This window comes from Halichoeres trimaculatus, unplaced genomic scaffold, assembly GCF_033239565.1.
Source record: "Halichoeres trimaculatus isolate MK-OKI-2021-1 unplaced genomic scaffold, fHalTri1.1 fHalTri1_scaffold_20, whole genome shotgun sequence".
Lineage (NCBI taxonomy): Eukaryota > Metazoa > Chordata > Actinopteri > Labriformes > Labridae > Halichoeres > Halichoeres trimaculatus.
This window is the reverse complement of record NW_027437198.1, coordinates 17,650,154-17,669,142: the sequence shown is the minus strand read 5'-3', so window position 1 is coordinate 17,669,142 and position 18,989 is coordinate 17,650,154. Positions and strand designations below refer to the sequence as shown.

The 18,989-nt window shown below is 41.6% G+C and overlaps 1 protein-coding gene across 2 annotated transcripts; it reads right to left on the bottom strand.

The window, feature by feature from the left end:
* Positions 1-1,144: 1,144 nt before the first annotated feature.
* On the bottom strand, positions 1,145-18,879 carry trip10a (thyroid hormone receptor interactor 10a). 2 transcript variants are annotated; one of them, XM_074696561.1, is made up of 16 exons: positions 18,550-18,879; positions 13,725-13,840; positions 13,215-13,271; positions 12,830-12,977; positions 9,599-9,661; positions 9,217-9,321; positions 8,968-9,096; positions 7,503-7,649; positions 7,209-7,397; positions 4,721-4,885; positions 4,445-4,468; positions 3,725-3,834; positions 3,345-3,477; positions 3,094-3,182; positions 2,876-3,009; positions 1,145-2,593 (listed from the first exon to the last, which is right to left on the bottom strand). In XM_074696561.1, the coding sequence occupies exons 1-16, from the start codon at positions 18,571-18,573 to the stop codon at positions 2,442-2,444; spliced, it is 1,785 nt and encodes a 594-aa protein (XP_074552662.1). In that variant the 5' UTR covers positions 18,574-18,879; the 3' UTR covers positions 1,145-2,441. The 2 variants fall into 2 exon arrangements, with proteins under 2 accessions (XP_074552662.1, XP_074552663.1); XM_074696562.1 differs by lacking the exons at positions 4,445-4,468; positions 4,721-4,885.
* Between the last annotated feature and the right edge of the window lie 110 nt (positions 18,880-18,989).

Genomic DNA, 18,989 nt, shown 5'->3' with positions numbered 1-18,989 from the left:
GGACATTTCCATGTGGCAGACAGCTCCTACTTTCAAACTCTGTGTGTGTTTGAGAGAGAGAATGGATTGTCTTTCCATAGATTATAAAAGAGTGTTGCTTCCTGGGTGTTTCTTTACGACACCTAAAACAGCTTCCAAGCCATGGAGGAAAAGCCTTGTGGAATTTATGCCATTTCTGTGCACAGAACTGCCAAGTCAGCTTCTGTGAGCTTTTAAAGTTGTACAATGAAACCATAAATAACTGAGAACTCCATCAAATATTTGAAAGTTTCCAGCTTCATTTGAAACTGATGCTTGTGCAAAAGAAGAAAACTGTCCTTGGGAGGCTCATATTTGAAAGCCAAGGGTTTCTATGAGCTCTAAATATGCCAAATGCTGTGGTGTGAAGTGAAAGACAATGAATTGCCTTACTGGAAAGTAATTGCATTCTTCACCAGCACAAGCTCTGATTGGCTTAGTGAGGATCAAGTCACAAGGCAGACTGAGGTTAAAGGGGGATACAGTAAACATTTAAACCTAAACAGGGTTCACATCAGAAGATGAGCAGGGAGAAAATAGTGCAGAGCTTTGAAATGAGGATGAATGACAATTATTTAGTGCATTTTTGCATGCTGTTTCCATCCAATTCCTTCAGACACTAAGGTATATACCACTGAGGATGGTGTCAGTAGAAATAGTAACTTGAGCCTCTAAAAAAGCTGTATACTATACAACAATAGAAATTTGGGGTAAAATTAATTTAAAAAGAAGGTAAAGTGAAGAATCATTAGCGAGGAGGTGTATAGGAGTGATGCATTAAGAAGTAAACTCAAAACTAGTATCATTTTTAAACTGGAATACCAAAACTCGGGGCAAATATATGGACCCAGTCTTCATGAATTCACCTATTTTAAGGTGGAGTTTCAGAGTCTTGTCAGTGTCTTACTGAAAAAGCTGACCTAACCTAACTTTGGATGACCCAACTACAAACAGAGGTGGAGTTAGGCAGGCCTTCAGGCAGCTGCTTTATACTTCAAACATGGCGTTTGACTTCCAGGTGTAATAGATTAATCAACAAAAGTTTCACAAAGTCGGTCAACACATTATGAAAAATTTCAGTAAAGAGATTGTGTTTAAAATTTTTATTTTTTCAGAAATTAAATTTCCACATCTAATTTTGAAATGTGTCCTACGTTTATTAACAATTTTTAAAAAATGCATGCAAAAATGGTATGTACGAAAATGCTTTTAACCAGAAAGGCACCAAAGACACATGGCGTCATTAAAACATACAAACAGGATGTGGATCAGCTTGACAGGTCTGCGATTAACTCAGAGGAAATGACATTAGCAACATAATTAGAGATTTTAGTTTTCTCTCACTGTGTAACAGTCTTTATTTGAATGTTAAGAATTCTGATAAGACAATAGTGGTGATGCGGTAGCTAAAATATATATTATTTATTACATAAATAAAATAGTCTTAAGGTAACACACTATATGTTTGCATTATTTACTCCCTTTAGTGGAAACACTGTCCACTCTGTGTGCAAGGGCAAAGAGCAAAGTGAGAACATCCTTAATATAAAGTACAACTTCTCTCAAACTTGAAACTTTTATTTATAAAAACATACACATTTGTAATAAATTATTCTTAGTACAATTTTTAGCCTCTTACTATAAAAAACAACTGTTATATCCTTGTTACTGCTGTAGTTGAGAATGGAAAGATTACTGATATTTCTGTGATTGTCTGAAAATTGGAGTGTTGTTTTTATGACTGACCCTGAAAGGAGAGAGCTGTCGCCAACCAAACCTCATTCATCTCCTGGGACACTCAAGATTTTAATGTCAACCATGAGCGCAGTGACGGTGCTTTAAATCTTCACAAGTGCGAGTAAGATCAGAAAGTGGCACACTTCAGACTGCAGGTCCTAAATCTCAGATTGAGTGTTGGAAGTCAGAGCAGGGCAGATTTTAGCTGGAAAGGGTAAAGAGGAGTGTTAACTTTCTTAGAGGTATAAACACTCAGTGTAAAGATGTCAGCAGCACTCATCATCTTCCTCCTTTGCTTCCTTTTTATGTCTCACATCTGGGAGGAATTTCCTTATTAGGCCGTAGAACGAGCACTCATACCATCACGGTGCCTAAGATCCGTGCAACACCTCTGAACAAAAACCAGAAAATTATTGTGACCAAGTGAATCGACCTTGTGCTTTAGCTGGCTTATGTAACTAGGATTACAATAATGTCTGGAGGCCGTAAGGAACACACTGTTAGCTCCCTTCTGTGCCCACCTGGGGCCTCTCTCTCAAACATTGAGGCACCTTATTTGGATCCCCTTTTGGATACACCAGTGGTCCCGTGCATAGGGCCTTGACTTTCTTATGATTGGTCCCATCAGAAGCAGTGTATCCTGAATGGCGAGGTGATCTTTCTTCTTCTCTTGTCCCAAAAATGTGTCATTCATTAAGAGAGATGGTGACGTAAGACGTAGGAATGTATCCTTCATCCCCGTTGTTCCTTCGGACCCGGGTCCAGCCATCTCCTTTGTCTTCCTCCACCACAGCCAGTACCTCTCCCTCCTGCATGGAGATGGTCCCCTCACTGGCACCTGAACGAGTGAAAACACACAAAGTTAGAGAAAATCCCTATGCTCTGACTCTCCAAGTACCCAACTGCGAGAAGTCAAAAGTTTATATCTTGGAATACAACATCAATAAACCAACATGAGTAGATCATCTTTTTATAAGTTTAATTCATAGGAAGGCCTCTCAAATCAAGGGAGATGGCTGCCTTGTAGAGGAAGCCAGTCTCCGTTTTCATCAATTTTTAACATGTCCTCATCCGTAGAGTTCACTTGCTCTTCAAGAATAAAAAAAAGCTTGTGACATACCGGGAAAGTTGTACATGGCTGTGCATTTTCCAATAGGAGCAGTCAGCTCCTCGTCCTCAAAGTCATCATCGAACTCAGCGTAGATGGCCTGGGAAGGATCAGTCGTGCTTTCATCTGAGTGTGCTCCATCAGGGCTGAGGAGGAAAAAATGGTTCCATTTGTACAGGACACAACAGATCCAGGATCTAGGTCAATCATTCTGATTTTCTATCCACTACCTGTGTGCATCATGAGATCCGTTGTTGTTGAATGAGTGTGTTTTATATCGCAGTGTGTCCCCTCGACCTCCTGCCTCAGCTAGCCATGTCTAAATGAGAGAGCCAGAGAGAAAATTAGTGAAAAAAGTAACACAGAAGTTGCTTCATAGTGGATTACACAAAAAAATCAGAATGTCACTGCTGACACCTACGACATCATGATAGCAGACAATGAATTCATAGGACTGATAGAAAACAGAAGCTGGGATTACCTCGTATTTGTTAAGCTCTCCTCTGAGCCGCTCAATATTCTGGGATGTCTGGTTGATCTGGGATGCCAAACTAGCAGGGTCTCCCATCTGAGGATTTTTCTCATAAACATCTTTCATCTTCCCCAGGGCCTCGCTGCACACATGAGAGGGGAACAAGGGAGGAGGGGGTGAAGTGGAGGGAGGGGTGGAAAGTGACTTTCAGTAGAAATTGGTTCCCTGCAGACCTCAGGGCTGTGTAAACAATTCAAAACACTCGCGCACACACAGACACCCTGCAGTTATGCACACAGTAATGTGCACTGCAGGAATATTACACCCCACTTCTAACTGAGATGGTTATTAATATGCCAACAGATACACACAAATATATACACACACACCTCTGATCCACTTCCTTCTGCAGCTCTTTGCAAATTTCCTCCAGTCTCTGTTGTAACCTTTTCCTGCGCTGCTCTGGAGGAAGGTGGCCGAAATCTTCTGTCACCGTTGGCTGCAAGAGTTCACCGGATGGGTGGGTTAACACTGAGCTTCAGTTCACACATGACCACAGTAACCATGGCACCAGAGACACACACCTCAGGGGGAGCACCAAGCCTGCTGTTTGAGTTCAGCTCAAAGGACAATGCTTAACGGGAAAAAACTGTGGTTTCAAATCTTCCAGTTACATGTTTGTCAAGCTTGAGGCAAGGCCTGCTCAGGTATGACAATGAGCTGAACCCAAATCCACCAACCACCAACCAAATACAGGATAACACAATCTACCTACAATACATGTGCAATTTTTCAGACCAGAGGTTCAAAAAAAGTACAAAATAAAAAATGAATCTTGATGTGAAAGTGTGTCCCAAGACAGAGATATTAGACTTTTGATTTTAACTTGGTAAAGGATTGAGTTTCTTCACATGCCCTGAGCAGTGATCCCTTCCACCACCAGGTGGCCACCTCCTCAATACAAAATCAGAGAGCACTCGGTGTTGTGCCACACGCAGTCATTCTGGACAGTTATTAAAATTGGACAAGCTGATGTTGTACTGAGGAGGTGGCATTTTTTTTCCTGTCACTAAACTGAGACCCCAACACCAGCTTGTTGTTTATATTACCAGGATTCTCTCTGGAGTAAATTTCTGAGGGAAAAAAGAAACAGCATATTGAAACATTTAAAAAAATTATGATTGTGGTCTTTGTTTCCCTGAAAAGAACTCAAACACTTCTGTAACATGTAAGGGTTAAAGGTTGCAGTAGTTGCTACATGATACTGATAATTAATGTGAATGACTGCTCTCTAAGGTGGGAACAAAGGATGATGATGATGATGATGTGCAGGCCCAAATGAGTGGAGGTCTACTGGCACCCAAACCTTCCCTCAGTTGACTCACCGATCTCCTGAGTGTCCGGAAGGAAGAGATTCTGGGTTTGACTGTCTTATTGATCTCCTTCAAACAGTAGGACAGGGTGTCCCGGCCAAACTTTGGGGAAGGGGGTCCGTTAGCAGGCGAGGGGGCAGGGGGTGTGGAAAAGGGTGGAAGCACAGAGGGGGAGAGCTGGGGAGGGGGTGACACCAAAGCACCAGCACCCGAGCATGAGGTATGCAGAGCAGAGGGGGTGTACAGAGTGTACAGGACGAGAGGAGAGGGGGGTGGGGAAGTTTTAAAAAAAAAAAAAAAAAAAAAAAAAACAGAAAGGGGAGATGGGGAAAGACGACAAGGTGAAAAGGGGAAGGAAAAAAAACACCATCAACACCTTGAAGCACACCACAAAGCCAGGAAGACAACACTGAAGCAAAAAACCCAGAGAATGATCTCTGAGAGCTGAAACACACTTCGGTTCCTTTTGCCCCCATCAACAAATAAAAGCTTGCAAGCAACCATCAGAGGTCTAACACCAGCAGCACACAGCAGCCTCACACCTGTAGGTTGATGGGTGGAGTGAGCCAAAGTAGGGAGCTGGACTGAACCAGGTTTACTGAAAGCAGACCTGGTTCAGTCAGACTGAGATCACATTATTTTATAACTACTTCATTACTGATGCCAAGAAACTTTTAAAACTTATGTAATAGGAGATGATAACATTACTTCACACCTTGAATGAAAACAAGCGAGAAGTGTCTGCCAACCTGTTTGCTGTAAACATGAACTATATTTAGGAGCTACTTTCTTTCTTTAAACTTTGTTCTTACACTTGGGAAAAAAAGAAAGAAAAACAGAAAAACTGCTTCTTATGCACTTCCTTATTCTGAAATATACGTTGTTTCTCTACTGTAGAACAGCCCTCACACTCTATAAAGCTTTTTTTATCCATCTGTGTTAGTGTCAGCATTCCTGTCTTAAGAGTAAACATTATCACAAAAATAGTTCTCATAAATGACAAATGTATTGGCACAAACTTTTAAAACAAGAGCCAAGTTATCAGGAAAAATACATTCCTCAAGCTGAATCCAAGTCGCTCAGTAGGATCAAACCTATACCCAGCAGACTCTGACCTATATAGATTAAATACCAAGGCGTACATGCTGCACTTGATATAAATAGCACTTGAGTGTCAGATGTGAATGGAGGTGGCGACAGGAGCTTCATATGTGCCCCAGATGACCTTTGAGGAAGAGGTTAAGTTAGAAACATGCCTAAAGGGAACTAAGAAAAATATTAGTTTGAGCTCTAAGTCTTTGTGGGAACATGGGGGATGTGCTCCATTAGCTAAATTACAAAGACCGGTGTCTAGTCTTTAATAGTGAGGGTCTCAAACAGCTCTACAGCAGGGTCTTTTGTGTAAATAGTCAGAGCTGGAAGTACAGCACTATCATTATGTGAACATCTACAGACTAGGTGCTACTTTTCCCAAGAGTTATGGGAAACCTAAGTAGAGGAGGGCAGCAAAGAGCGAGAATGTTTAAGAGGCCAGACGTAAACCAAAAGCTCACCAAGGCCGGTAAAGCCACCCCCCTATTCATACTTCTACAGGCCTAATTGGGAGAGCATGACTGATGACACAGAGTAGTGTGCCACACACACACACACACACACACACACACACACACACAAAACAGAAAGGGTGCACAGCCAAGCACAGCCAGTAAGACATGCAGAGAGAAGAGAGCCGCTAAACAAGCAAACACTGCAAGGGAAGAAAGAAGGGATCATTCAGAGCACAGGCAGGAGGAGGGGGCGCACTAGCTGCTTCGTGGTCAACTCCTCATATCACTGGTTACAGTTTGGACCTCAGATATACAAGCTTTGATTTATGGTGAAGTGAAGCTCTCTACAACCCAAAAAATCCTAAATGTGCAGTTCAACCTGATTCAATTTTTCTGACCTAGTAAACTTGGTGGCATCCTGATCGTCCATACAAAGATGTTATTGTGATGACAGACATAAAGCGAGTTTCTGGGGAAGTATAATGGCAGCAGTGTGTTTGCGGATGCCTGTATAGGAAAATTCAATGTTGTTCAGGCTCTGTGCTGATGAAAGCACAAGCACAGCAGAATGCTGACTGCCAGTTGACCTATTGGAAACCATACTGCAGAGAGAGGGAGTGTGTGAGTGTGTGTCTGTGTGTGGTTGGAGGGAGGTGGGAGGCAGAGTCATGCAAGGACCTGTTCTAGAAGTGGTGGGGTGCATTTCAGTTCATGTAGAGTACAATGAGAGAGGTTCATGCACGGAAAGGGTTATGTGTGTGTGTGTTGTGTGTTGTGTGTGCAGAGTCACAGCCACAGCTCTACCATGAGTGTTTCCTGTAGTGGGGATCTGAGGGCCCTGCCTGCTCACACACTGTCACCTGAAGACTCTCAAATCACGATGGAGAGGTTTCACTGGTGCATTATCTTAATGGTTGTCACTGTGCAAAAAATCTTCATGTTTGACTTCCTACCTTACTCCTTTTGCTGAAAAGCCAGAAGTTTTTGCTCCTGTTCTTTGACAGGAGCTCCATAGGACCTTTAGGTGTGCCCAGGCTGCTGTCAGATGACGCCCTGTTGATGCCTTGGCTGTAATCTTCAAACTCCAAATCCCCGGGACGCTCAAAGCCGGACTTGTTCTGCTCTATTATAACCATGGAGTCCTTGATCAGAAACAAATATGGACAAAAATCAGTTGATGAATAAAGTTTTCACAAAGACATGATGCGCTTTGAAACTCAGTTTTACATTCTTGGAGACTGACTCACATTCCTCTCATTAACGTTAGTGCCGGCTTTAGTAATGCCTTCCAGGCACTTGCCAATGATTGGCATCACATGCTTCTCTGTATCTGAGAACAGGATGTAGCCTTGCCCCAGCTTCCGTACTCGTCTCTCATCCAGATCCTGCAATTTCTAGAAAACACACAACAGCAGCTTTTCAGACACAGCTGAGAGGGTTCATCAACACAATGTGCATCCAGGTTTAGCATGCTAGCATTAGCATTTTTGGTGCTAAAATGTATTTATCATGCTTTCACTTAATTTCAAAGCCAGAACTTCAATGTGTGAATTTCACAGTCAAAGGGTCCCCCCTTTCCTTATTCCTGGAGTCCATATTATAAAGAGTTAACCCTGATCCAAAACTTTTTAAAAACTGTAGCCCAAAAGTAATTCATCTTTCAAATCTCTATTAGGTTTCATAAACTTTTGTAGGGCTGAAGAATTAATCGAATTGAAACAGACGTCACAATGAAACAGAAAGCAATTTTCAAATCGCAAAGGCTGCAACTACAAAATAAACAAACAAATAAAAAGTTTTACTGACACAGACATGGAGGGAATACAGTAACCTGTACTTGTTCTTCCTTTAAACCAGCAAAACTGAAAGCTACAGAGATCTATACAGAATGAATGACCATGGCTGGCCAAACCATAACCCTTGTTCACTTTCTGTATGGTTTGTTACACTTACTGACAACTGGAGGTCAGTTAAATTTCACACTTTCTTTTTCTTTTTCAATTAAAAAGTGAAATCCACACGTTTCCATATTTCATTGGTTGAGCCAAAACTTTGTTTTTGTTTTATTTCTGCACTTCAGCTTGTGTTTTGTTCCTGATGAGAGATCAGTAAGATTTTTATGCATTCCACATGTTGACATATTTTAGTGGTTGAGCCAGAGATTTGGTCTTATGGTAAGTAAGACCTTTCTGCACTTTATTTTGTGTGAGAATCATAGAAAAAAGGTTTCATGTTTATTTTTCATATTATTGTTCATACTAGGCTGGTTGATCTGCAGTGCTTAGTTTCTGTCTCTGATTTAATTTGAGGTAAGTAATGATAATTATATTACATAGCTCCAAAGCTTGAAGTTAAATCAGTCAATAGTCTAGCCTGATTGTAATAGTTAAATAGAGGTATGTTATTTGTATCAATTCATGCATCAGTTCCTCTCATTTCATCATAACATGTAGGTCTGGTCTACAGTGTTGGTAATACTATAGAATGATTTATTGCTTGTGTTTGGTAAATAATGCAGAAGATAACAACCCCCACCCCCTCCAAAAAAAACTATCACATGTTAAATTGCAATACTGGTCCAAAATCACAATAAGATTATTTTCCAAAATTGTTCAGCCCTGAACTATTCCCACATTAATAGCATATATCAGTGTCCAATTTCTATATAACAAGCAAACTAAAAACAATTTAATTAGGAGTTTATTCACTTACATTAAATATGAGCGGCATATCGTTGAAATAGAACTGGTTCTGCTCCTTGTTAAACTTCTGAAGCTGAGCAGCATAGTCGTTCTTACAATCCTCGGCTATGTGCGCTCTCATATGAGCCTGCTGTTTGGCCTGGAACCACACACACACACACACACAGACGGACAACATGTTAGCCAGGTGAGACTGATTCCCCTCATAGTCATGGTTGTTAGTCTTAAATAAGTGCTTTTTACTTTCACCCCTTCTTACTTTTTCGACGTCTGCCTTTGTGGCATTGATGTCTTGATCTGTCTTCTCAGCGTACAGTGCTGCACGCTCCGCTTCTCTCCACTCCCTCTCAAAGCGCTTCTTACTCTGATGTGCAGGAAGAAAACATGAGGGAACAAGTTTAGTTCATTCAGCTACATGAGGTCACTGCATGAATGAAATATGAGGAGGTTCTCCTATTTGGAGCGGTGTGCTTTTCTTTCTCTGAAGTTTGAGAACGCTGGCTTTGTTACATTTCCAATCATAACTAAACAGCACTTGGAATCATGTCAGGAGTTAAAAATAAGAGACTGCTTCCACTCCGTCCATCTGTTTTTACTTTAGTTAAATATAGCAACCTGACCAACCGCATTCAATGACTTACACTGTCGAGCTGCTTGTAGGTGCTCTCCAGACTCTGCTGAGCCTTCTTGGCCTCCATCAGATACTGCAGACATTCATAAAAATAGACCGAGTGAGTGAGAGGAGGAGGGGTCAGATGACAGACAAAAAGAGAGAAAGAGAGGAGGGAGACAGCCAAGTGTAGGGACAGACACAGAATAAACAATGACCTCCAAAAGCCACACAGCATTACAGACAAGAAAACAAATACCAGCGTGTCTGTTTGAGACATCACGTCTGCAGTAAGAGTCTGTGCACTGCTGCAGTGTTCTGCAACCCGGTGGGACACAGCCAATTCATTCCACATAGAGAACTGGCACACCACGTTCAGACCAAACTTCCCTCTGGAGACACTAAGCAAGGCCTGCTTCCTTCCTTCCACAACAGTGAGATCTCTACTCCTCCTCAGTCTCCGTCTCTTCCCCTCTCACCCCTAACACTCTTCTCTGTTGTGTGTGTTGTACATTCAACACAAATCATATTCTGTAGGTGTTCTGGCATCCAGTAGAAGAACATCAGTATCTTAACAATGGAGCGTCAACAACCCATCTATGAATCAGCTGTATGACAAAATAAAAAAGGATCCAGAGAATAAAGCAAAAAACATAGACGGTGGTAGTTCTGAGCTTCCGCAAAAGAGAATTTGCTGTTTTTTTACAGCATAGCTTAAAACCTGCTTCAAAGAATAAAAAAGTAACACTGTGAGAATATTTAAACAAGTTTTTTTTAATGAGTCTGAAAGAAGGTGTGTTTAAAGGTATGTTGTGTGTAAATAAGAAGCTCTTGTGAAATGTGATAAGTATGGGGCTACATTTGTCAAGTTTTTATTATCAATACAAATCCTTCTGCCTACAACAACTTTTGTCCTCATCTTCCAACTGGTGCACAGGAAATCAAGCCTTCCCTTAAGTGTCCACTCTGTGCTACCAAAGAAACGTGACAGTGCAAGACAACTTAGGCCCCGTTTACACGACAACGTTTCATCTGAAAACGCTAAAACGCACTGAAAACGCAGTGTGCTTGCACGGGAACGCTGTTGGATTGAAAACACTGTGGTAAGCATGCCAAGCCTGTAGGTGGTGCTATAACTGTCTTGTCCAGAAGCCACTTTTGGGAGATCTCCACCGAAGTAGAGTTGAGCCTATCATTGGGTGTATTGGGGAATACTAAGTTAAAAAGTGGAGCAACAGATGCATATTTTGTTTAAATACAGTCAGCAGATACAGCAGATTGAGCAGCACAAGTACAACACGGTAGTTCGCGACGATCGTACCAACGGTACCGTTGTCCTGTTGTATGCGCGCGCGAGGCAGAGTGTGACGTCAGCGTTTCCACTGAAAACGCCGGCTTACTGTTTACACGGCAACGGTGTTTGAAGCGTTTCAGAAATATCCCACTCTGGCGGCCGTTTTCAAAGGTTTGCGTTTTAGGTCGGCTGAAACGCGACAAAACTTTTGCGTTTCACCCTGAAACCGTTGTCGTGTAAACGGCCCCTTAGTTTTGACGTCTGGGCATTACCTTTTGTCTACACAACGTTTTTGTAAGCACTTCAAGTATTCAAGTTTTTATTCTCTGCACAGAGTATAAAAACACCATATAAAACAACAGAATAATAAAAACAAGAATGGAAAGCACCAAATTCATTAAAAGCAGTTTTAAAGAGGTGGGTTTTAATGAGGGTTTTAAAGTGGACATGTTCAGGTAGTTAAAGATGTAGGGCCTTCTTTCCCCTCAGGTTCAGTGCTGAGTGTCAGTGGTATGGAGAGGAGGTGGGCTTTAGGAGATAAGAGGTTACAGGAGGGGGTGTAGTGGTGAAGCAGGCCGGTGAGGTAGGAAGGGGCCTGGTCATGGATGAACAGGAGGATGCTGTTTGACAGGGAGCCAGTGGAAGTTTAGGAGGACAGGGGGATGTGGTCACAGGAACAGGTGTGGGTGAGCAGGCAGGGTTCTGCTTAAAATTTAGTTTAAAGCTGCGTTTCCACCAAACAGTCTGGTTCGGTTCACTATTGTTTGGTTTGTTACGGTTTGGTACAGTTAAGCCTGATCCCGTTTGCGTTTCCATAGCAAAACTGTGCCCTCCGAAAGCCGCAGCTGTTAAACAATAGTATGACGCCGTAGCAGCGAGACACAGTTTGCCCCGCTAATAAATCCAGTGAAGAGGAAAAACGCAACACAGTAAACAAAGAGCATAGATGGAAGACATGCAGCCTTTCGTCCTCTCTGTGATTGGCATGTAGCTCTTTGATACAGAGTGCAATCAATCTTTTGTTTCAGAAAAGTCTATGTGCCGCCAGGAGAAATGGAGCTGCTGTCAGGGTAAGTGACGATTCTTCCAACCAGTCAACGGTCTGCAGTGTGTTGCTCCACCCTCCGAGAGAGGATTGGTTCAGTCTGGCACCCATATGAAAGGGTCCCAAAAAGTGGGATGGCTCGTCTCAGTTATTTGGGTATCTGTCCCAGGATAAATCAGTGGAAACGCCGTAAAATGCGCACCGTACCGAGACGAACCAAACCTGACTATTTGGTGGAAACGCGGCTTTAGTTGTTTGGAAGGAAGAGTGTAGAAGATGCTATTGTATAATCAAGTCTGAAAGTGATAGAGGCATGGATGAGGGTTTCTGCGTTGCGAAAGTAGAAAGATAGACAGAGTCAGGTGATATTTTTTAGATGGAAGAAGGCAGTTTTGGTGATGTGATGTTCCAGAGATGGGAGTCAAAAAAGGTAAAGATAAAGATGTAAACGTGAGGAAATCATTGTCGACGGAAAGGTTGAAGTTGTTGGTGGTTATGGGGGATTTTAAGATTGGAATTTCATAAAGAGTTTAGATTTTTCATAGTTGTTAAGTGTTTTTTGAACCAGGCCGTGTCTATCATGTCAATTCAATGATTGGCTTTTTTGAATTGGTGTGTACCTGGTTTCTGAAGCCAGCCTCAAGTGGACTTCATGTTCTTATATTGCGGGTTGCTGCTTAATAAATGCATTCAAAGCTCTGCAAATTTAACATCAGTGTGTGAGTACTTGTGTTGTATCATGAAAAAAGGGCTGTCTCAGTTACCCTGCAGCATGGTGACTAATTTCAGTCTTACATAACCAGTTATCTCCTCTCATCAGTTTTAGGTAAACACACTACATTTGATTTGAATTGATAAAAGCAATGCTGTAAAGACAGGGGGAAAGCACTGTATCACATCAGACCGTCAACTGTTTTATTTACCGTCTTCCTCTCCTGCTTGATCTCTTGCAGATACTTGGTGAGATCTATGCAAATGTTCATCATCATGTTCTCAGCGATAAGCTCCCGCTGCCCCGCGTAGTCGTTCATCTCGTTTAGGATTTCCAAAAAGGACTGGTAGCTGGACAACCTGCAGTTTTAGAGGGGGAGAGACAGGAAAGGGTGGAGCGATCACAACACAGAGATGGAATCGCCGATAAGACGAAACACACATGAGCTCACAGAGGAGGCAAATCATAATAAAGGGCTTGTGACTTCCTTGTTCCTGCTTCCTCTCAGCAGCATCTAAACAGCAGCTCAAAGCCACAGAATGGAGGAAATTAAGTTTCAGCTGATATTTGGCACAAATTTACTCGTATTTTCTCACCTGCACTCTGGTTCATCTTTGTTGCTTCGTTTGAGGTTGTATTTCTTTGAAAGGTTCCTGAGGACAGTAAACACACAGATATGTGGATATAAAGCTCAAGAAATGGGTTATTTTCACTCATCCACTGACTTTTTTAACAATAGGATTAAAATCAGAGTCTGCTATGAACTTCATAAAATAGCTGTTCTTCATTCTTTCCCTCTGCTTCTAACCACTTCCTGTCTATCATGTGCCAGTCTGCTCCCACTTCCTCTCCTCTCCAGCAAAGCTCAGCAGCCCTGCACCAGATGTGGGCCCGCACACTGGGACACAACTGGGAGAGAGCAAGCACTATGGATGAGTAAGGAGGGGGGCAGAGCAGCTGGAGAATGAGGCCAGTGTTTCTGAGACAAGTTTGATTCTGTCCCAGAGTTGTCATAAGACTCTGTACACATTTCATAACCAGCCTTTTAACATGGATACACACACACGCACACACTAACGTTCTGAGGCAAGCAGAGCTCAACCTACCTTAGCTGTTTGGCATAGTTCTGCTCGATCTCTGTCCTCTCTTTTACAAATTTCACATACTTCTCCACCAGCTCCAGGCCCGACTGTGTGTGTTTCTCAATAATGTCATATTGATCCTGGAGAAAGGAAGACAAAAAGGAAGGCATCAGACAACTCTCTCATTATGAACATGAGTTAACTTCTGGATCTCAGCTGTGGTGTCCAGTAAATCCATAACAGAGACAGCTAAAGGACACAGGAAAAGGTGCTGCGTTCTTTAAATTGACATGATTTGATTCAAAAGATCCTGGAGGAGAATTTTCACACAGTAGGGTTTTCAAAGTGTGCCCAACCCAACATTAATCCAGTGACCTCTTTCACAATGCAGCTAAATTTGCTTTCACTATTTGAAAATGTGGGAAGAAGGGATATCATGTTCCTCATTCTTCTTGGTTCCTCATTTGGTAAGCACTTTATGACACCTTCAAGCTCAGACAAGTCTGTTAGGAGTGTGCGGCAATCTTCTCCAACTCCACGATCAAAACAATTCCCCTGAGCTTTCTTTGCTGCTGACTTGTGTATTGAGGAGGGGGGAGGGATATGATGGAAAAGGGATTCCTGACGAGTTTGGCCTTGTTGTAATGAACCCCTCATAGCCTTTAGGTAAAAACAAAGAAGACAAAGAGCTGAAGAATGGGCCAAGAATTGGCTTCTGACTTTTCAACACAGATAAAGACAAGACGTCTGCAATCCATCTCGAAACCAAAGATGTCACCAACAGAGAACATGTTGCCTCGTTCATTACCAAACTGAAGCAACAGTAAATATCACAGCTGAGGATTTTCCAATTTCCTACACTGTCATGTAGGACAACTTTTGTAATATGTGGCATGCAAAAAACAGAAGGTAAAGGGGCAATCCAATCTCTTGAGCAGATTTTGATGTGTGCTTTGCAGTTTTCTGCATCTAATTCAACAAAACTCTGTAGAACACAGAAGCTAAGACGAGACTAGCATTGATCAAAAAAACAGAGTGAGAGGTGTTAATCACAGTTGGTTGAATAAAACCTTGGTTGAGGTCTTAACTGCAGCAGTAATAAAAATCAGCTTCATTGCAACTCGCTGCAACATGAAGCTGGTTGGAGTTAATTGTACCACATAAACACAAACACAAAAGTATCAGGCATTGGCACCGTTAAGTACCGTTGAGTACCATTAAGTACTGATACTGATTGCCAGGTACCAGGCATATGGTATCACATCGTTTCAAATCTGAAAGGTACCCATCCCTACCAATAGTGCTCTTTTAGAGGTGTATTAATTGTGTATGTAATTATTTATTAATATATTAGTTTTATACTTCAATATCTGCTCCTCATTTTGTAACAATTTCCACATACTTGTCTGTCCATTGGCTTTTATAGTACATTTATAGTTTTCAAATAGACTTCATGGAAATCCCATATTTAAGATGTGGGAAATTATTATAAAGACATACTCTTATCCATACGTTTGGCAAAGATATGTTTTATTTATAGCTATAGGGTATATTAATTAGGGTTTGGGGGTTTTATGAGAAACTTAGCCCCATTTTAATCATTTGCACCCACTTTATAAATTGTGCCATGTGCCGAACATGAGGAGGACATAAAGTCGCATTACCACAGCAATACAATCAGGTCCTGATACCTTTTTCTTTAGAGCCGTCATAGGATTCCTCATATCTCTAACACATGACATTATTCATTGAGGCTGAGACAATATGCTTTGTCCAGATTTGATTTTTTATTTACAATTTTTGGGGTATAGATTCAATTTAGATTACGATACATCAATACTACTGATTGTTGCAATGTTTAGTTTGCTTTTTTAACAACAGACCACATGAAAAAGTTGAAAAGTTCCCAAAAAAAGCACATCACACATGAGTCACTTTTTACATCCCAACTCTTTTTCAACCCAGCTTATAAACAAAGACTAAAATAAAGGACTAACATTTGAAAAAAAAAAAAAGATTTTAGAACAAAAAGAAAAATCACAATTTAAAATCGTTAAACAAAAAAATACCACGACTGGGACACATCTATTTCTTCTCCCACCCCTATTATTCATCACACATTCTTTGTCCTGTCTTTGAATGCTTAGTTTTATCTGCCAGTATCTAGATTATTTTTAATACCCCCTTTATTCAGTCATCCTCCTCTCTTTATCTGAATTCTGGAAAACTCTGGATGTTCCTCTCTTTTTACAAATGAAGTTTCAAAGGTCTACATTAAAGTCTGCATTACACCATGCCCACACACTGGTGTCACAGCGTGGTGCCGAATGTGTTTTTTTACCCACTATTGAGCCTAAAATTTTCACACCAGGCATCGACAACACATTACTACATAATGGATTGCTGTCCTGCTGCTTCTTTTCACAACAGTAAAATAGCTTCACAAAAAAAAGATGTCATGGGATGATGAGTGAGGTAGGGAGGAGGAGACAATACTTTTTTGTGTTTTGGCCATACTGATCAACTCTTGGACATACTTATGATATCACTTTTCAATACAGGAACCACACACAAGACACAAATGTTTCCAGCTCAAGCATTTCACTCAAAACAGAACTTTGAAGATGTTTCTGGGTCAGCAGTTTATTTTCACAAGAAGAAATAGCTACCATCTCTTTCTTGTTTCAGTATGAACTCTAAGTCATCAGAGTGAGCTCTGGCTGACCTCTTTATCACTGCTCCTTGTTCTGGCATTAAAAAGGGCAATCTAAACATTCTTTACTTAACTGTGACAGCTTGAAAGAAAACAACATTGCCCCAGTTTGATCCAAAAGCCACAGTCACAGTTGTGTCTTTATCGCTCCATATTTGAACTCTGTTGATTTTCATAAACACTTTGAGTCACTTTTACTGGTTCTATTGAGGATTAAGTGATATCAAAAGCATATTCTCACTTACCCCTTTCAAAGGGGTGGGAATAATACAACAAGGAGAATCTTAACCTCTTTCATGGAACAGATTTCTTCTGGAAAGTTTAGGTTGTACACAGTTCTCATCAAGACAAAAACATGCCAAGTTACACTTAATCTTTTAATACTTCCAGCACTACCAGTAAGATTCCTGGCATCTCGTGAATGAGACATAACTTCTCGAGGAGTAACCCTGAAAGTCACCAACCAACAAGGCTTGGGTGGATATTTAGGCCCTGAGTCACCCCGTCTTCTAGAAAGAGAGGGAGAGACCCAGCCTTGCCAGACCTGCCCCAGTGATCTCAGGTCAGGCCTGGCAACACTCACAATCACAGCCAATACCTAGACACTGCCTTTGCACTCAGCAAACTCGTGCCTTAAAATAGCCACTGGATTAACGACAATCAGGGGACAGATGCCATAGAGCTGACTTTGCCCCAGGGATGACACTCAAGCCAAACATTACCCGAACCAATTACACTTTTAAAGCTTTGTCTAACCAGGCAGGTGAGGCTGAGGGTAAATAAATTTATGGTGCAAGAACTTTGATTAAACAGTAAATCATTAATATTTCAGAAAACCAGGGCTTGTGCGTGGATGTTTAGTCTACAGTAGCCTCAGTGAAACAACTCCACTGGGTAAACAGAGATCACTCTGCAGATGGAGCCTCTGATTAATAATGGGGTACAGATTTTCCTCTAACTCATCAAAGTAGGGCAAAACTAATTAGGCTGTAGCACCGGCATGTAGGATTGAAAAGGGACAGGGGAAGAGGCCTACGGGGGGACTCAGAAATCAGGTCACAACCTTGCTATCCTCACTTTGCAGTGCTCCAATTTCCTTATCCAGGTTCCCTGGAAGCAAGGAAGTGTGAGTGTCGCAAATATGTTGCTTTATCATCATGGTTCAGTGCAACAGCATGTAAAATGTGGTGGTTATTAAGTTAAAATGTAACATAGTAGAGACTTTTCAATGGGAACTGTTGGTTGCCTTGAAGTGTCTCACAGTATCTATTCAAAGGTTAGGCAAAAGCCATTTATTTATATTGATAAATCAGTTTAATGAAGCTGGAGAGTTGGAAAATCAAGATTTTTCAAATCTACTTCCTGTCTGCTGAGCAAACAACCATGACATAAAAAAAAGAATCAGGTGGACGCATGATGCATTCAACAGTCATTGATAAAACTCGTTTCAGGGCATCTGATTTCATCTCTATGGTAGCAAGGAGTGCCAGACTGTAAACAGTGAAACATCCCACTGGGTTCAACCCACTCCTGGGCCCTTTACACGTCTTTGAAGTCTACTGTGTCCAGACAAAATAGTATTCTGACACAAGTTTGACCTGCCATCATTTTTCATTGTTAAAGTTCACATTGCTACAAATATGTGCATGAAGATTCAAAGCCACATGGGTTACACAGTCATGACAAGACATTCCCAGGTTCTGAGAAAGGTAAAAACAGGTGGTTTGAATCTGAAATTGGTTTAGAATTTAAATAACTGTTTGCCTCGTGCTCTTTGTACGACTCCATGCATAACGGAACATCTTTCCAGAGGGATCCAGACAAAAGTAAAATCACTCCATGTGCAAACATGACCCGACGACTGGCAGCATTTCTCTTATCACAAGAGCAACATATTTGCAAAGCGTTTCAGCGGGCCAACTCTTTGTCTCAACTAGTGATAAAGACAAACTGCCAGAAAACGGGATTGTGCTCCTGAACGCACCGTCTTGCAGCTCCAGAGTCAGCGTTTCTGCTCTCATTTCTGCTCCACAAACAGGACGCTAAACGGTACCAGATTTCATCTAAGTAGCCGCATTACTACCATCCTGGAAACAAAAAGAATGACTTCCAAAAGGAGCCAAATGACAGACTCACCCAAAGCTCTGTGCCCCAGTCCATATTCAGCTTGTTGACAAAGCTGTGTGAGTCCCCCGAATACAAAGAACTTCTCCAAAGTTATCCCAGCAGCAGCAGCAGCAGCAGCTCGGAGGAGGAGGAGGACGGCCCTGCCAACTACTATAATCCCGAGGTGATCAATCTGTCGAGACCACCACACACTCTTCTGAGAATTTCTTTAACCAACAACAAATATTGACATCTTAATTTGCTGATTGAGTTGGGCTGGTAGTTGTCGTTCGAGTTTCTCTAAATAATTTTCATAGCGGAGGAAAGAGGGATAAACTAGCTTTCATATCCGCGTCACTCCCAAATCCTAAATCTTAAAGGGCCAGTGTCCTGAACCAAAGGCGGCGACTGTCATGGCACCGTGTTGCTACATCTCGAAGCTCAGAGTTCATTTGAACTTTACTTACTGT

Bases quoted from the DNA above. Each gene is read 5' to 3' on its own strand.
- trip10a (XM_074696561.1), bottom strand. From the start codon at position 18,573: ATGGACTGGGGCACAGAGCTTTGG. The intron at 12,978-13,214 runs GTGAGAAAATAC...CTAAAACTGCAG, and splicing joins AAAGATGAACCAGAGTGCAG to GTTGTCCAGCTACCAGTCCT. The intron at 9,097-9,216 runs GTAAGAAGGGGT...GTGTGGTTCCAG, and splicing joins CAAAGGCAGACGTCGAAAAA to GCCAAACAGCAGGCTCATAT.